Here is a 16,448-nt window from a genome sequence, read left to right as displayed (position 1 = left end):
AATAATATTGTACATCATCTCATCCATACCACAAGCTGACTTGAACAAACACCTGGCAGAAATGTCTTGTTTGCATTTGTCTTTTATTTCCTTTTCACCACCAATAGAAACCAATATAGCATAAAAACATGAGATAATATTACCAATATACAAATCAAAGTATACAACAGAAATAAAACCAGAGAATATATGAAAATTAAAATATTAAACTAAAGCACTATACCAAGCAATACCATTGCAGTCATCATCATAAATGTTCCGCAGTGCTTAGTTTAACTCTATATACAACGTTCTTGCCTTTCTGATACAATATTTCCTTGTTTAATATATTCAGCTTTGTGATTAACATCCAGATTTTCAATCACATTGTATCAAAACAAATAATCGGACAGTATTCTGAATCAAAATGCTTGAGTCTGATATGCTGTTACACTGGGGCAGAGTATAAGGCAGTGAATTTCACTTTTTCGATACCATTAAGTTAATGTTACATTAATAGAACAAATTCACTCGACCTTGCCTTCAACTGAACCTCTACAGGTTCGGTGGAAAGACGGATGCACAAGTTATATTAAGTCTTAATTATTTTGTGTAGGAGATGGTTGGTAGTGATATGTGTTAGCAGTCACAGCTGAAAACCAACAATTTAACAAACACTTCAGTTATTCTGCTAACTGAATACAGATTTCTCATTAGGAAGTTGATTGTGCTCTTCTGAGGATGCACCATCAATTTGGCTGTTTTTCTTCATCCTGACTACATTCATTACTCACAAGGACTGTATTGTTTGTGAACCTGCAGTCAATGGGCTTGAGTCAATGTGTAAAATCAGTTTGGACTCAGCACTCGACATGACAAGAGGAAAAAAAACGATGAATTGCACATTTATAGGCAGCAGTGTCGCCTGTCGAAAGGATCCACTCAGGTTGTATACCTGATGTCGTGCTCCTCCATCAAATATTCAGAATCACACACAAGTGACTTCTATATTGGCCTCTGCTAAAACGCATATTAAACAGTAGTTGGTCGCATGTGAACATTAAACTCAAACTATTATACCATTATCTTTTTCCAAAAGATAATAAGATCTAGAGGACGACAGGCAGGTCTAAAGGTTTTTTTTCTACCATGCGTCACTGTCTTCTAGCATAGTGTGCCCCCGTACATGTATTAATCATAACTACATGTATATTTTCTAACAGTACCTGAATATTCTATCCTCTTGCAACTTTTAATGCCCATATATTTATTTTCTGGATGTGAGTCCAGTTGGATTAAAAGCCTTGTTTGCACTGATCGATCTTTGCATGGCTTTATCTGTCTGTAATGATCAATGTCCTCACTCTCACTACTACTATAGCAGTGAGGCCATTATAAACGATACCAGCAGAGGCAGGCCTGATCTGTGCTACATGTAATGCCCTTAATTATGGGATTACAATCCATAGCACATCACAGCTGGGCCGGCACTGCAGGGAAGTGTTGCTTCTTCAGTAATCTGTAATCTGTGTGGGTGTTGTCCTTCCGTCGGTCTCTCTGCCCCACACTGAAATCTCTCCTGCAGCTGTTCCCTCTGTGCTCCACAAACAACAACGCTGTGCGAGGAGCCCAAGTCAGGCCAACAGCTGGAGTTGTACAATTAATCTTTTGAGTCACTTGTTCATATGAACCCACAACAAAATGCAAACAACACAGAATATTCAGGATATTATTCAACATTTCTGGAATGATACATTTCCAACAAACTAGTCTTTAAATGAGTTACACCTTCAAGGTCATACAAGATTCAAATAAAAAAAAATATTTGTGATTCAATTCTTATATATTAAAGCCCTGGAATTCGAAGGCTCCTTAGTTTAGTTTGACTATAAATCATTTCTACGTCTTGAGACAGTGTCTCATTAGCTGGAGCACAGGGTACTGCTCCCTCTATTTGGCAATGTTTCGGTACGAGGCAGAGTTGGCAGAGGGGTGAGGGGGAGTGTGGATCGAGAATCTGTACAAAAAAACGAAAAGATGAAGGAGGCCATGTGTTTCAGATGAAGATGGCACTTACTTGCTCTAGCACAGACCTGCTATCTGTCATCGTTTTCGCTGTGGTGCAGCATAAGGACGCTATATGCAGGCACAGGTGTCTGAACCAATCCATATTAGATGGATGTAGATATGGTATTTCTGTCAGTAATGGCCTCTATTACATCAACACAAATGACAACTAAATAAACCTAAAAATCTAAATTTCTCCTCTCCCCAACTATATTTGTGACAACTTCTCTACCCTCTTCGTGCTCCCTCTTCTCCTACGGTACCATTACTCCTCCTCTTCTTCCTTATAATACACTCAAGCCCTTCCGACAGTCTGTTAACCAAAGTTTTGTATGTCTGACATGAATCCTATCTTTTCACTGTCTAAATGTGGGGAAAAAAAAGAAGGAAAGAAAACAGAATCTGATCTTCCATGTTAAGGTAGCAACAGAAGATCTGATCTAAGATAGCTGATAAAAAAAAAATCAATATGGGCTACAAGAGTAAAGTGAGCCTCTGAGTGAGCGTTTGAGTCTCAGAACTCGTCGTCGGAGCTGAGCAGCAGGGTCTTTTCATTGTCCCCACGGGTGCTGAGGTTACTGTGGCTGCGTGAGAGGGGTGGCCCCCCACCTCTCTCAAGCGTGGACTGCTGGGTGTACTGCTGATAAGCTGGGGAGAAGTTATGGATGGCGTCCTGGACCATGTCCCCTGGGTTCATGGTCTCCTTGAGGCTGCTGGAGATGCTCTTCATTGGGGCACAGCGACCTGGAGGTGGGGTAGGAAGGTTGGAAAATTAATAAAGAGAGACAGAGCAGGATGGATGGATGGGGGGGGCAATATGAAAGTAACAGATGAGTGAGAAAAAGCACAGAAACTATGTTTCCATCCAGCTGTTTAGATTAACTGAGCCGACCATTAGGGGTTTTGCAATGGCTGATGCAGATATTAGAGAGCAGGGCGACCAATGGCCAAAATATAATGCTGATATGAAAACCAAGAAGAGTCATTTAAAATTCCATAATATCATACACATTATAATCTAATATACATGGCTATTTTAGCCAGTTAGCCAGTGACATGTTGTTTTAGATTAGAATTGTATTAATTAATGAAACAGAAAAATACATTGGTGTACCCTTATAACCTAATATATACGCTAGCCAGTAATCGTTGCATGAGAGGTATAGTACAGGGAAACCAACTTTTTCAGTGCTAACATCGTTCCACAGCAGCCACACTGACATGGCTGCCTGAAAATGTGACTGCAAACACATTTTGTTTATCAGCCTTGTGAGCGCAGGCATTTGCCAATGCTGTTTATCTCAAAATGCCACGTCTATCAATTGTCAAGCTGGATAGTAACAGTTTAATTCCAGTTAAAATTCCACATACATTATTTTAAAATTTTGCCAAAAATAAAATTTTGCTAAATTTAAGGAGCAGGATGGAATAAAATAATCTGCTTTTCTGCCGAGAGAACAGAAGGGGGGCACTGGGTGGGACAGGGTAGGAACAAAATGGTGCCAGGAGAAATGAAAAGACAAAATGTTCACTGACTGCAAAATATACTTAAGAACACAAAACAAGACAGCCATAACCCCCATGACTTTAAATATATAAACTGAATTCATGCTGAAATGCAAACAATGTTAAAGTAATGAACATTTAACTACAATCAAACACAAAAGGGGTAACAAAAAGAACTGTAATGGGGCAAACATAAGACAAAATACAGCTAACATCAGACCTACCGTACTGTCCATAGATAGGAAATGAGCCTGTCAGTGCAGCACAGTGAAGAAGAGAGAAAAAAGGAGAGACAAAGAAAGACAAGGAACACAAGAGTCAAGATGAAAATGACGGAACAGAAGAACAAAGCAGAAGAAAAGAGAAAGACTCAAAATAGTTAAGAGAGTGTCAATGATAGGAATCAGTAAAGTAAAAAGGCCGGAACACAAAGAACGAGGTCAGATCAGCTCTGTAACACTGAAGAAACCAGTCTGTATCGAGACCCATTTCACAATGTTCACAGCAGACAGAATCTGGTACACTCTATAACATACAGGCACTCTCTCCCATTATAAAACACATTTTGCTTAACCTTTCTGATCCCCGACCCATCAGAACTACACCAGCCTCTTAATACCTGCAAACACACACACACACACACACACACACACACACACACACACACACACACACACACACTTCCCTTACCATATGAGTCCAGTCTCTTATCCATATAGACCTTGTAAGTAAAGGCATGGCGCAAAGCAACAGCAGCAAAGAACATCTCAATGCAGATGATGAAGTTTTGGTAACCAGCGGCAACCGTTCCCTCGCCCACAGAGAAGTCAGCCGAGCTGATCTGAGGGATGGCTCCGCACTTCTCCAGAATGGCCAGCAGCATCCCTGAAGTGCACAAACACGGGCAGGGGGAGAGAAAAGAAATCATAAACGGAGAACAGACACAAAGCGAGTTTTCAACGGCACACATTTGAATCTGTGCATGAAAGAACCTGAGTGGAGACACAGAAATAGAACGCCTGTTCAAAAACTGAAAAGGTCGCCGTATTAACAGACAGGATTCATGAAAAGGGTGTTGAAAGCTGATGTGGACTTAATAAGTGTTACTAGGGTTGGGCGACTGGACAGATGTATCGGCTATCAGAGTCATCGGTTGTTTTTTTCTGGCTGATTGTTTGGGTGATGTTTGTCATTTTATCACTGTGTCCGAAGAACGAGTGGTCACGGTAGAGCCAGAGTATTCTTAACTCTGTAAATTAGGGCTTTATTTCGACCAGTTTGACTACAGGGAATACAGTACTGGAATGATTTACAGTGGCTCCGACCAGGACTCTGACGTGAGAGAGACGTGAAGTGGGAGAGGAGCGAGGTCGGGTATTAGAGAGGCTGCGACAGCGCGCAGAGCCAGGATATTTTCACTTCTAACTCGATTTGACACCAGAGTTGATGATTGTTGGAACACGTGAATGACTAACCAAGATAGTTTCAGTGAGTTTTATTATGTTTCTGTGAGTATTAATGAAGTGTGCTTCAAAATTAGTTAACAAGGTAACTGAACAGCTCTTAGTTCGGTAAAAGAGAATAATTCAGAAGGTGTACGTTTTCAGAAAATAGATGTTTCATATATTTTCTTTCTTGACATCTTGAGTTTATTTTGTTTGTTAAAGCTAAGCGAGCTTGTTGCACGTAGCAAACTCGCCGCTCATCTCCCAGCTGTGAAACTACTTGGGGCGGTGACTGAAGGGGGGAATTGTCCAGTTGGACATTTTTAACATACCTCTTCTTCTGAGTTAATTTCTGGCAGTGCAATGCAGTATCATAGATTTCACATGACTGCACCGCAAAACCCCATAAATGGCAGCAGCAAAAACACCATCCAGAGGTTTTTCTTGAATGAAAATAGCTGTCTTTTAATTATAGTATGAAATCTTGCTGCAAACACTAGAATATTTGCACAGATGGGAACAAATTACAGGTTTCCATTTTTTTTTTGCCAACCTTCTGGAAATTCATTTAAAATGTGCCCAATATTTGGATATACAGATATAAACCTACAGACTGCTGAACAAAATCATGTCAGAAAAAATGGGCATGTGTACTGATGTGTGCTAACAAATACAGGTGGTGGTCTTCTTACCTTGCCAGAAGGAGAGAAAGATGACTGACTTGACCATGAAGAACTTGAGCACGGGGTTGTACGGGACAAGCAGTTCACGCGTGGCAAAGTAGAAGAGGAAGAGGGCGTAGAGCGACAGACTGACTGAGATGTTGTAGATAATGGTCACGTACAGGTAACCACTAGCCACACTGGACGAGAGAGACACAAAACAATGTCCTTTAGCTAGGACACACATGACAAACTTCTAAGTGATCAAACGAAGGAACTGAAACCATTTAAAATAGTGTTCTAGTTCTGGGAAAGCTGCGGCTCTTCCTTGTGAAGGTTGATGAATGTATTTCTACATAAATATGCAGCTTCGGGTCAAGTTCATTAAAATATGGATGGGCTGTAGAGCAGCACTGATACAGGCCCTCATTAGGGATCTTATAGTAATGACCTAACAACTGCACAGTAGAGATAACTAGAGACTTTCTAGAGCGTTTCTATCTTTTGATTACTCATTACAGATATGAATTCAGAGGTTGTGTTTAACTCTGCTCAGCCAATAATGGTCTGAAGTCAGTGTCTGCAGTAGTGTGACACAACATGGAGCATGGAGATGTCCATGTTGTGAATGACGGTGGGAATGTTGTTGAAGAAACATACTTAAAGTCTCCATCTTTGTATTTCCCAAAGGCCTGAAGAAGGACAGTGATCACTGCCATCAGGGGTTTCACCACACAGAACTGGAGAGTTGCCTGACGAAGCAAGAGTGTGTGAGAGAGAGAATGGGAGAGAGAGAGAGAGAGAGAGAGAGGGGGAATTAAACATGGTAGGTATGAGGTAAAAAAGAGAAGATCAGGAGAAATAACATGTCAATAAAAAGCAGTAAAAGCAGTAAGGCCATACCAGTTTGTTTAACTTTCTAAACTACAGTAGTTTCTACTAATCTACTAGTAGATTCTTATACCGTATGGACATATTTATAGATATTCATATCATATTGAATCTATAGTTAGTTAACATGATAAAACATTAGGGATGCATGATATGGATTTTTTTTCAGCTGATATAATGAATATAATAAGATTACTGATAATTTATAAATTTTGTATTTATAAGTTCACAATCTTAGTGTATGTTAGTTCATGTGATGGCAAGAAACACAGTTGGCAACAAAAACAGTTTTGACTCTTCAAATGTTCTAGTAAAATTCATCAAAAAATTTCCACAATTCAAAATAATATATCATTATTATCATTATTACTCCCTTATTTATCGGCTAGAATTTAATTATTGGAATAATACATAAGACTATAAATATCATATTATCAGCCGATAATCTACCTGCCCTGATAATTATTGTGCACGCCTATGAAACATGCATTAACATAGTGGACAGTAGTTCATATATCTGTAAAGCACAACATATAAACATAGATATAACACCCTTTGATTGTTACCTGTTTGCAAAACCTGAGGAAACCAATGGAGTACGTCTTGCCCCACAGACAGCAGGTCCCATACATACAGCTTGACCTAAAGTGGAGTGCAGGTTCATACAGGTCAAAATCGTTGGCAAAGTATGCAGGATACTTTATCATGACATTTCTCAAGCAATTGTTTAGACCAGAAAGAAAGAAATTAAATTAAAAAAAAGGTAAGATGAGAGCAAGCAAGACTTACTCAATGGGTTTCCCTCTGATCTCAGCCATGATGGCGCTCTCTCCTCCCAGATATTCATAACACAGACTCAGGAAGTTGTAGATGACGAAGGCTGCAGTGTCGCACACGGAAAAAAAGGTTACATTTTTTCAGCCAAGTAAGTGTAAGTGTTTGAAGCATTAGATAAGAAAATTTGTGCAGAAAATCCAGATTCAGGGTTACACATCATGTCAGAGTCAACCAAGGGTTCATCCCTCTCTAGCAGGAGAAAATCTGAAGCTAATTTTGGCTTCAGAATGGCTCACAAGTAAAATGAGAAACCTACATTTATACTTAGGTTCTTACAAAAATAGCATGTCGATGTTGCTGATGTGGTTTGGTTATTTCTAACAGCCTCCAAAAACATACTGATGCATGATAACTGAAGCCGATGTTGCTGACAACCCATGGTGTAACTGTCGTAATTACACTTATGCTTTTCTGATTTTGTTTCAGAACTGCTGAGCTTGCCATTTCAAGGAAGAGAGGTGAGTCATCCCCATCAGCAGGCTTAGAGATGATTGGGTAATGTTGTGGGTGAGGTATAAGCCTAAGCATAATTGTAAGGTATACTATCTCTAGTGCTGGGGGCAGAAGTGGATAATGGTAAAGATAATGGGACACCTGTGGAAACATTGTTGCAGAAAGCCAACACTGAACAGAGCTCATGGTCGTGTCACACTGCCACACAATGTTGTCACATAATACAAACGGTTGAGAGAAACAATACAGATCTTACACAACAGAACGATGCACATTTAAGGCTGTGATACTCACTCATGTAATGCGTTATATAACTAACACAAAACGTCACATGTTACAATACGATTCTGATCCGTAGTAGCAGTATTCTTCCACGGCATCGTGGACCTAAATGTGAAGCTACACCAGGTGTGCCTCTAATCCCTTTCTATTCTACCCACTGGTCGGATCTCATAAGTAATCAACTTAATCAAAGCAACCGGTCGCTTTTACAGATTTTTGTGTGTGTTTTATTTAAGCACGGCTTCAGATGAACATCCCATCCAAGGTATGGTTACAGTTACGCAACAGAAAACAGACTACACGGCTAAACAGCAAAGTCTGAGCTGTCTGACAGGAATAAAAACCTACAGATTCATGTCTGTCTGTCTGTCTGCTGTAGTGGCATGTCTTTCATAGAAAGGTGCCAATTAATAGATGCAAAGACACTGACATACATGCTCTTACCTTTCTATCCCTTTTATTTACAGTTAGGCCCAAAAAAGCATACATGGCAGTAATATGATATCCTGTGTACTGGACTGGTCAATAACGTATTGGCTATTCATTCATTTTGCTGAGTAACATATAATTCAAATAAACCTGACTGGGCTGCATACTGATCCCAGCAATTGGCGTCCCTGGGTGAGCATGATGTGTTTCGTCTGCTGCCCCAGGTGTTCTCAGGCTAATTTAAGGGTAACCCACGGATACCAGCTCCCTACTGCCGCTGCTCTCTTTACTGTTTTAAGTGGCTGAGTTTAAAAGCACGTCTGTGATTGCAGCACACCGCCAGAACAAAGTGAGCACAGGGCTGGCTTTGTTGCATAACTACGCATTCAGTATTATTTTCACTTGCACTTTCACTGCTTTTACCTTGAATGGGACTTGCAGTATGAAATAATTTTAACACGCAGTTTGAAAGAATAAATATCCAAGAGTGTCAATAATAAGAGCAACTCCACAGAAATGGCTTATTGCAAGGACAAAGCTGACTATTCAATAATGTCTTATGAAAACTCTGTCATATAATAGCAGTAACAGTATACTTTCATACACTATTCTACCATTTAGTCATTCTGTAATATGTACTGAATTGTGATATACACTCCAAGAGAGAGACAGAAAATACATATTTAACAGCAGTACCATAACAGGCACATACAGTAATGGGCCCCACATGTGCACCTTTTGATCAACCATAAAGGTACACAGTATTGGTACAAATGGATAGAAAGAGAATTCAGAAAGAACTAAAGATACATTTTGGGGGGATGTCTATACACTCTGTTGGAAGAGGAACAAATACTCTACTACCGGCAGCTGAGTGAGCTTGTGTCTGTGTTTGTAAGAGAGAGAGAGAGAGAAGCAAACACTGGCAGCATGAAAACAATTTAAAATGCTTCTTTCTCTAAATACTGTGCACTTACTGCACTATGTGTATATTCTCAGGGTTCACACTCTTTGTAACAAATTGTTTTCCAGGACCTTTAAGCTCTGGAAAAAATGGACTTGAAGCTGGAAAGTTAGTTCAACTTTGCATCTGGAGAACCCGTTTGAAATGTACAGTTCATTCGACTAAATACACACCCAGGTTTCAGTAGGTGATCTGAGTGAGGGGCTACGGATAACAGAGATTATTTCCAGGACATTTGATCATTTTAATCAATATCCATGTGTTTCCATGACTGGAAATCTAGTCTCTAAATTTCCAGCTTTTTCAGGTTTCCCAGGATGCGTGGGAACCCTGTATTTTACCTGCAGTGGACGGCACCAATTGTGTCTATAATAAACCCTATGTCAGTCTCTACATTAAACAATACATTGCCCTAACAGGTGCTGGCCTACCATGGCGTCTCTCAGACACTGTCAAACCTGCTACACTACGAGTACAGCAGACTGACCAAACACTGCTCACAGCAGCCTTTCGTGACATGATATTGTCAATGTGTACAGGGGCACAACTAACCATTGTTTTAAGGATCAATTAAACTGTCGGCTCTTTTTTTGATGAACAGAGAATAGCAGCAAATCCTCACAACTGAGTCGCTTTAACCAGCTGATATTTGGCATCTTTGCCTTCCTGTAGCTAAACTAATAGCACTAAAAGCATGTTCAGGCAATGACCCTTATAAAGCACATGTGATGATGGAATAATAAGAGCAAACATAACCATTGCATGTTATGGAATCGCTTGGAATCTGCCTCAATACTCAGATGCAATAGCTGCATTACAGGCTTGTAAGCTGTGAAGAATAAGCTTACGATTTATCTGCTCAAAAGTGAGAAGCCTTTTAAAAGTCTTTGCAAAGGATTTGCTCGTTTTCATACAGTTGCTAGGAAACAGGATCCCCCTCCCCTGCAATCCCAAGAGGCCATGGAGACACAAGAACAAAGATGGCAACCTTTGTAAATGAAGACACTGCAAAGGCCATCTGCCACTGAGGTATCACAACACATAAATTCTCACACCCTTATTTCTACTGGGAGTCAAAAGACACATTATCTCACAAAATACGGACTCCCACCACAGTGGTGAATACTGGCCTGCCGTTTGCATGACACTTATGGCAGAATATAATCCAGCCTGCAGCAGAACACACTAGTGGAGCAGTTCATTGCACTGTGTTCCTCTATCCACTCACCTTCGTAGCAGTCTCGGACCGTGTCGAAGTACACATAGTACTCTTCATTGGTGAAGAAAAGAAGGCTCAGCCAGGAGTCAAAGGCATAGATGGGGACTATGAAGAGGATCCTTACTATGTGCCTCTGCTCGTTGGGAGAGCTGTAGTAACGTAGGTGCATGTATATCTACGAAGAAGAGAGAAAGAACAGATGTTAAAAAGAGTATTCACCAAAATAGATAAAGTCCAAATATCAACTCTACGACAGTTTGATCTTTTATGATTCTGGCACGAATTGGGTGCACAAATGAGTCCCAGAACCTGAACCTGACATCAGACATCACACACTGTCTCAGTTGGGGATAATTGTGTCCATATGTGTGGATAACATAAGATAAGATAAGATAAGATAGGTTTTATTTGTCACATGCAGTTATACATAGTACAATGCACAGTGAAATGTATTCTTTGTACCTGCAGCCAGGAGTAAAAGAAAATACTACAGTAAAACAGTAGTAATTGCACATAACACACAAGGTAAACAATATAAGTGTAAATACAAAACTGAGAAAAATAAAATAAAATATCTATATATATATCCCAAGAATTAGGTCTTGTGTATACAGAACTGTTATACCGTGGATTTTAATGTTTGAAACAGCAACACATCTTGGTCACATTAGAATAATGAGGTAGGAAAAGAAACTGTGAGGGGAATATTCATCAGCTTCCTCCTTGTGAAACCACAGCCCAGAACGTGGTGGATAAATGGGTTAGCTGCATAATTTCTGCCTCATGCAACTTGCATGTGTGTTCTCATCAGGCTCTAGTCTGTCTGCACAGGCCAGAATACAGCCAGTATACATCTGCCTAAGCTGTATGTTGGAGTACTGTGTGTCGGAAGGGCGTGGGTTGTGTGCGTGGACTGACACAAGGGCTTGTTTTGGGTAATGGATACTGGGCTTTTATCACTCCTATTGAGAGCAGCAGACGGCAGGAAGAAGAGGGCGGGCCTTTGTCACCAGCACGTCTGTCTGCTCCATCCGGCTCCTTTCCACTTACACAATGTCCCACCTATCACCTTTCCTGGCCTGTAAACAGACACACACCTTTGGTAAAATAACAAACAGTGGGTGACAACACACCAAGCGAGACAGTGCACTCCGCTCACAGGCCTTGTTGCTAGGTGACCCCCCCCCGCACACACTCACACCCATCCCATGCTCTTTGATGTCGTAGCGGAGCCAGGAGCACCTGTTGCCAGAGTGACAGCGGGCTCTTCTTTAACCCTGTACTTGAAGAGCAGCAGCAAACAATGGAGGACAAATCATTAACCTAAGCCTCCAGGAACAACAGATCTCACTTACATATAGGGGACGCTCACTAAAAGACTTCAGTGTAACATGAGGGCTGACACAAACAAGGCAAACAGCACGTACGCCCTGTGCTGCACCACTAACACCACTCCTAAAACCTTTTTCTAACACTATTCTGAACTGACAAAGCACAGGAAACTAAAACATGTCCCTTTTTACTTGTTGCTTTATTTTTTGGTAGTTTTTCCCCACATCATCCACCCCTAGTTGATATCCTCTAAACCTAGATTTCTATGGGCTTCAGACAAGCAGCAGTTCATGCAGCACACACCGCAATGGCTAGGCTACCTGAGGTATTTGTCACGCTGGGTGTGTTTCAGGGAGCATAATCGACCTCAGTCAATCAAAATTGACACATGAGGCTCCCTCGAGGCCTTGGGGATGAGAAGCTGACCATGAATTGCAACATCCCCCGGATACCCATTTGGACGGGGACATTTGTTTCATGTCGAAAAAGAAACCACTAGGCGCTGGTCTGAAAAGGCAGCCCTTATATAATTTGTTTCTAATGCTTAGTGTTTGCAACTATCTTAGGAGGATAGCTCAGGCTGATCTTAGGTAAGAAGTCCAACTAACTCTGGTAGCAAACATCCCTAGAACAGCAGTCAATCCTGCTTTTTCTTATTTTCTTCTTATTCATAAGAAATAGGTACATTTTATTTTGTCTCACTGCATTCACATAACCCTAAATGTGTATTAAACATCCACGTGTAAGTGCTTCAGCCATGCTTGGCTAGTAATTTGGATACACAAAGTAGAAAATCAGTCAGTATCTAGAAGAAGCTTTCTCCCCACAGGATGTGAAGCTTTCACACATGTTTGCTGTGTGACCTCGCACACACAGAACCATAGATTAACAGGGGCTCATGGAAAATGCTCCAGGCTGTGAATGTGCCTGCTGTTTGTTTTTTCTGTACTTTTGCTTAAAAGGAGCTGTTTGTACTCAACAAACCCACCTTCAATACATGGTGGTTACTAAAAAAAGAGGGATAATTGTAGGTAGATTTGAAAACTGCTGTTGGAAAATAAACTAGTTGTGGAGACAGAAACTGAGGAGTTAGTTAGGTTAGTTCAAACCCTCTGGGACACTAAATCACCTTCAACCTCCAAAATGCCAGGCTCTCCTTACCTGGTGACACGTGATCAGAAGAGCTGTCCAAACAAAAAACCCCGATATAGTTTGGGCAGTCGAGGTCATGAGGAAAAAGGGCTCTTCTGGTGTGACCACTGGTGCTTCTGGCATCCAGGAGGAGTTGGATCCTTGTGGGGCCACAGTGGCTGGCGGCCCAGGGGCAATGCCGACAGGAGAGTCATTACCCAACCTCTCTGACAGGGTTATGTCTCGCTGCCAAAGCTGACTCATCTGTATGAAGAAAGGGTGTAGATGAGACTAAATCAAGATGCTCTCTAGGTAATACAAACTAATTTAGCCAATATATTTTAAATAAGTAGCTTATGGTTGACAACACTTAGCTGAACAACCCTGTGTTTCTCGTTATAAAGCCTGAATGAAACACTTTGCATTGCAACCGGCGTGCACAGACTAAGACCTAAATCTCAGGCCAACATCTGCTGATGTTAGAATGAGGAAACAGAAAAAGATACAGAGCAGAGAAAACTAGGACACTGCACAGATCTACAGCGCAAAAGAGATTGTGTGGATAGACAGACGAATCGAGATCAAAACAGAGGGAGTGAAAAGAGGAGACATAAGGTAGGTGGGTGAGGAGAGGCTGATAAAGAGTGTAAAAACCACACACGCCAACACATGGGGGGGGGGGCTGAATCACTCAAACACAGCGAATCAGTGTGACAGCGATGAGCTGAGGGGTGCTGACCCAATTTTCCCCCTTCTTTTCTTCTGTGCTTTGCTGAGAGCAGGACGAGGCGTAGAGTACCTAGAAACGGCGCTTTACATATTGAGTGACGGAACAACTTTCCACAAATCGGCTCCTACCTGACCCGCTGTGGCCTCGGGTAGATTCTGAAGTAAAATCATAACGAAACTCACAACTCCTCCTGAAGCACACTCTCTAAAATGGATAAAGATGTCCTTAACAGTTTTCTCTCTTTGTTTATGAAAAGGTAGCCATTACGTCACCGGAAATGTGGCTGGGACAGAAGTGAGATACAGAGTCGGATATACTTTTTTCCATTGCTGAGTGGCTTTAAGCATTATAACTGTGCCTCACTTTTTCTCAACATTCATCGTCAAAAAAACTAAGCCAACTGTGCAGCAAGGCACAGTCCAAAACTAGCTGAATGGTATTTATTGGGTTTGCATCAACTTGTAAGCTTACACTGCATTTGTGCAGAATGGGAACACATCCAGAACTCAAAATACCAGTAGTGATTTACAGGAAGTGAAAATACGACGACAAGCAGTGTCTGTCACGCAGCACCGATTAGGACAAATGAAAACAAGAAGGACCAAACCGGAGCTCGCTACACCAAAAGCATCCATAAAGATGCTCCATGTTCTACCACCCTCATGATCAAATCCCTGCAGAGCACCGTCCTCTCTCCAACTACGTCACTTTCTTTGTGTGGATTCCAGGAAGGCGATAATCTAATCATTCATAGTGAAATCTCATTTCACAATGACTTTCAAACCCCCCTGTGCACCAGCTAAATATAGGCTGGTACTCATGGTGGTCATGGATGACTCATGCCTCTTGCCAAAGCCTTGATCAGCTTGTGGCAATGCAGTAACTAGGAACACATCAGCATGTCACACTGGGAGAATATGTTTAACTACTTAGGCAAATAAACACTGAGGGGATCAATTCAGGACAGAAAAATTAACCATCACTGCAGAGGGACTGGGTTCTTTGTTAAATGTCAAGATATTACCAGAATAATGAATTTACTGTGTTTCATCAGGCTGACAGTTCACAACTGATGTATTTAAGGGCTGGGCAATATATCAGTCTTTATTATAGTTAGATAGTTCCAGTTTAACTTTCCATAATAACAAAGCTTGTCAGTGTCCAAACAGATGTGATGTACAATATACATACTATATATGGGGGGGAAGGTCTTACCATTCATCATGTAGTAGTCTGAAAATGTATTCTATTTACCAACCATGATTGGAGGCATGTAAATCTATCAAAAATATCTACATATCCGAGAAACATTAAGGCTGAGGTCTGTGTTCAGTATATACAAGCACCAGCTTGCACCTACAGCAACAAAGCGGGATGCTTCCCAGTGGGCCACAGACAAGAGAGAGAGGCAACTCATCAATCCTGCTGACTGCTCCCGTGGGTACGTTTCAAAACATGCATTGTACTTTGACCTCAATCGAATCAGCAGTCTTTGTGACAGGCCATCATAAGTCCTAAGGCTAGGAGAGGTCCTGTAAAGCACCGGGCCATTGAGGCGGTGTTCAGTCAGCTGGAGACCACGGGGCTGTGGAGCACTGACCACCGCTGTAAAAACTCCCACAAAAGGACGAGTGCGCAGGTTTCAGCCTCCGGAACAGTACCGCACAGAGCCGTGCTGCATTTCACAAAAAGGGTGACATCATACTTTATGGAAATACAGCGGAGGCAATATTTACCTCAGTGATGATGATTTTAATTATGGGATTTAAAATCGTTCGCGAGTTAGGAAAGAGAGAGAAATGAATAAATGGTAGGTGTTAGTGTTCAGGACTCCATCCTGCGGCTCTACTCACCTCCTCTGCAGTTGTGTGATCGGCGCTGGTTTCAATCAAAGCATCAATTTAGCTCATCATCTCAAGTCGATTGCAAACCTTTTTGGAGTATACAAAGTTAACTGGCCCGGTGCTAACATTCAGACGACAGTCAGCCAGGTTATCTAATCACTGCAGCACTGTTTGAACCCCGGAATCCTGCCCTTTTCCCTTTTTTTAAGGAAAGGCAAGTGTCGCCAGCTGAGCGTTTACGCCGTGCGCCGTTGCTAGCTAACGTTAGCCAGCCTTCCTAGCCTGGCGCTAGCTTGCTGTTGCTAAAGTCTAAACAATGTAAAGAGAGATATAACACGCTTCTATAAAGCGACACACTCACTTACAATATAACGTCTATGAAAAACAACTAGTATTTTCTTGCCATTTCCCAACGAAAGCTGATGAACCGGACACCGTTATTTCATCCACATCACCATCGGTAGTTCACTGTACCAACAGCAGCTGCCAGCAACAACTCTCGGCGCATGCGCAGTCACGCGTTTCATTTCTCCTCGTCTGTTCCTATTGAACATGATGTAACTTAGTACAGGCTGGACTGCACTGCATGTGCTGTTGTTGTGTCCAAAAAAATGCAGTCACAAACAAACACCACCTTAAAAAACAAAGAAACAACAACTTGTACTTGCAGCAGTAAA

At 41.4% G+C, this 16,448-nt stretch overlaps 1 protein-coding gene across 3 annotated transcripts; it reads right to left on the bottom strand.

Annotated features, from left to right (window-relative positions):
- Positions 1-68: 68 nt before the first annotated feature.
- LOC127356095 (transmembrane protein 184B) lies at positions 69-16,299 on the bottom strand. 3 transcript variants are annotated; one of them, XM_051387540.1, is made up of 10 exons: positions 16,175-16,299; positions 13,228-13,461; positions 10,744-10,909; positions 7,340-7,430; positions 7,117-7,192; positions 6,320-6,411; positions 5,690-5,859; positions 4,243-4,437; positions 3,777-3,803; positions 69-2,790 (listed from the first exon to the last, which is right to left on the bottom strand). In XM_051387540.1, exons 1-10 carry the CDS (start codon positions 16,175-16,177, stop codon positions 2,561-2,563), a joined length of 1,284 nt encoding a protein of 427 aa, XP_051243500.1. In that variant the 5' UTR covers positions 16,178-16,299; the 3' UTR covers positions 69-2,560. The 3 variants fall into 3 exon arrangements, with proteins under 3 accessions (XP_051243500.1, XP_051243501.1, XP_051243502.1); XM_051387541.1 differs by having other exon boundaries at positions 15,781-16,276; XM_051387542.1 differs by lacking the exon at positions 3,777-3,803 and having other exon boundaries at positions 16,175-16,298.
- Positions 16,300-16,448: the final 149 nt, after the last annotated feature.

The sequence above is a fragment of the Dicentrarchus labrax genome, unplaced genomic scaffold (genome assembly GCF_905237075.1).
Source record: "Dicentrarchus labrax unplaced genomic scaffold, dlabrax2021, whole genome shotgun sequence".
Lineage (NCBI taxonomy): Eukaryota > Metazoa > Chordata > Actinopteri > Moronidae > Dicentrarchus > Dicentrarchus labrax.
This window is presented reverse-complemented; position numbering and strand designations above follow the sequence as displayed.

Bases quoted from the DNA above. Each gene is read 5' to 3' on its own strand.
- LOC127356095 (XM_051387540.1), bottom strand. The intron at 10,910-13,227 runs GTAAGGAGAGCC...TCTTCTTCGTAG, and splicing joins TTCTGATCACGTGTCACCAG to ATATACATGCACCTACGTTA. The intron at 2,791-3,776 runs GTAGGTCTGATG...CCCCACCTCCAG, and splicing joins TCCTATCTATGGACAGTACG to GTCGCTGTGCCCCAATGAAG.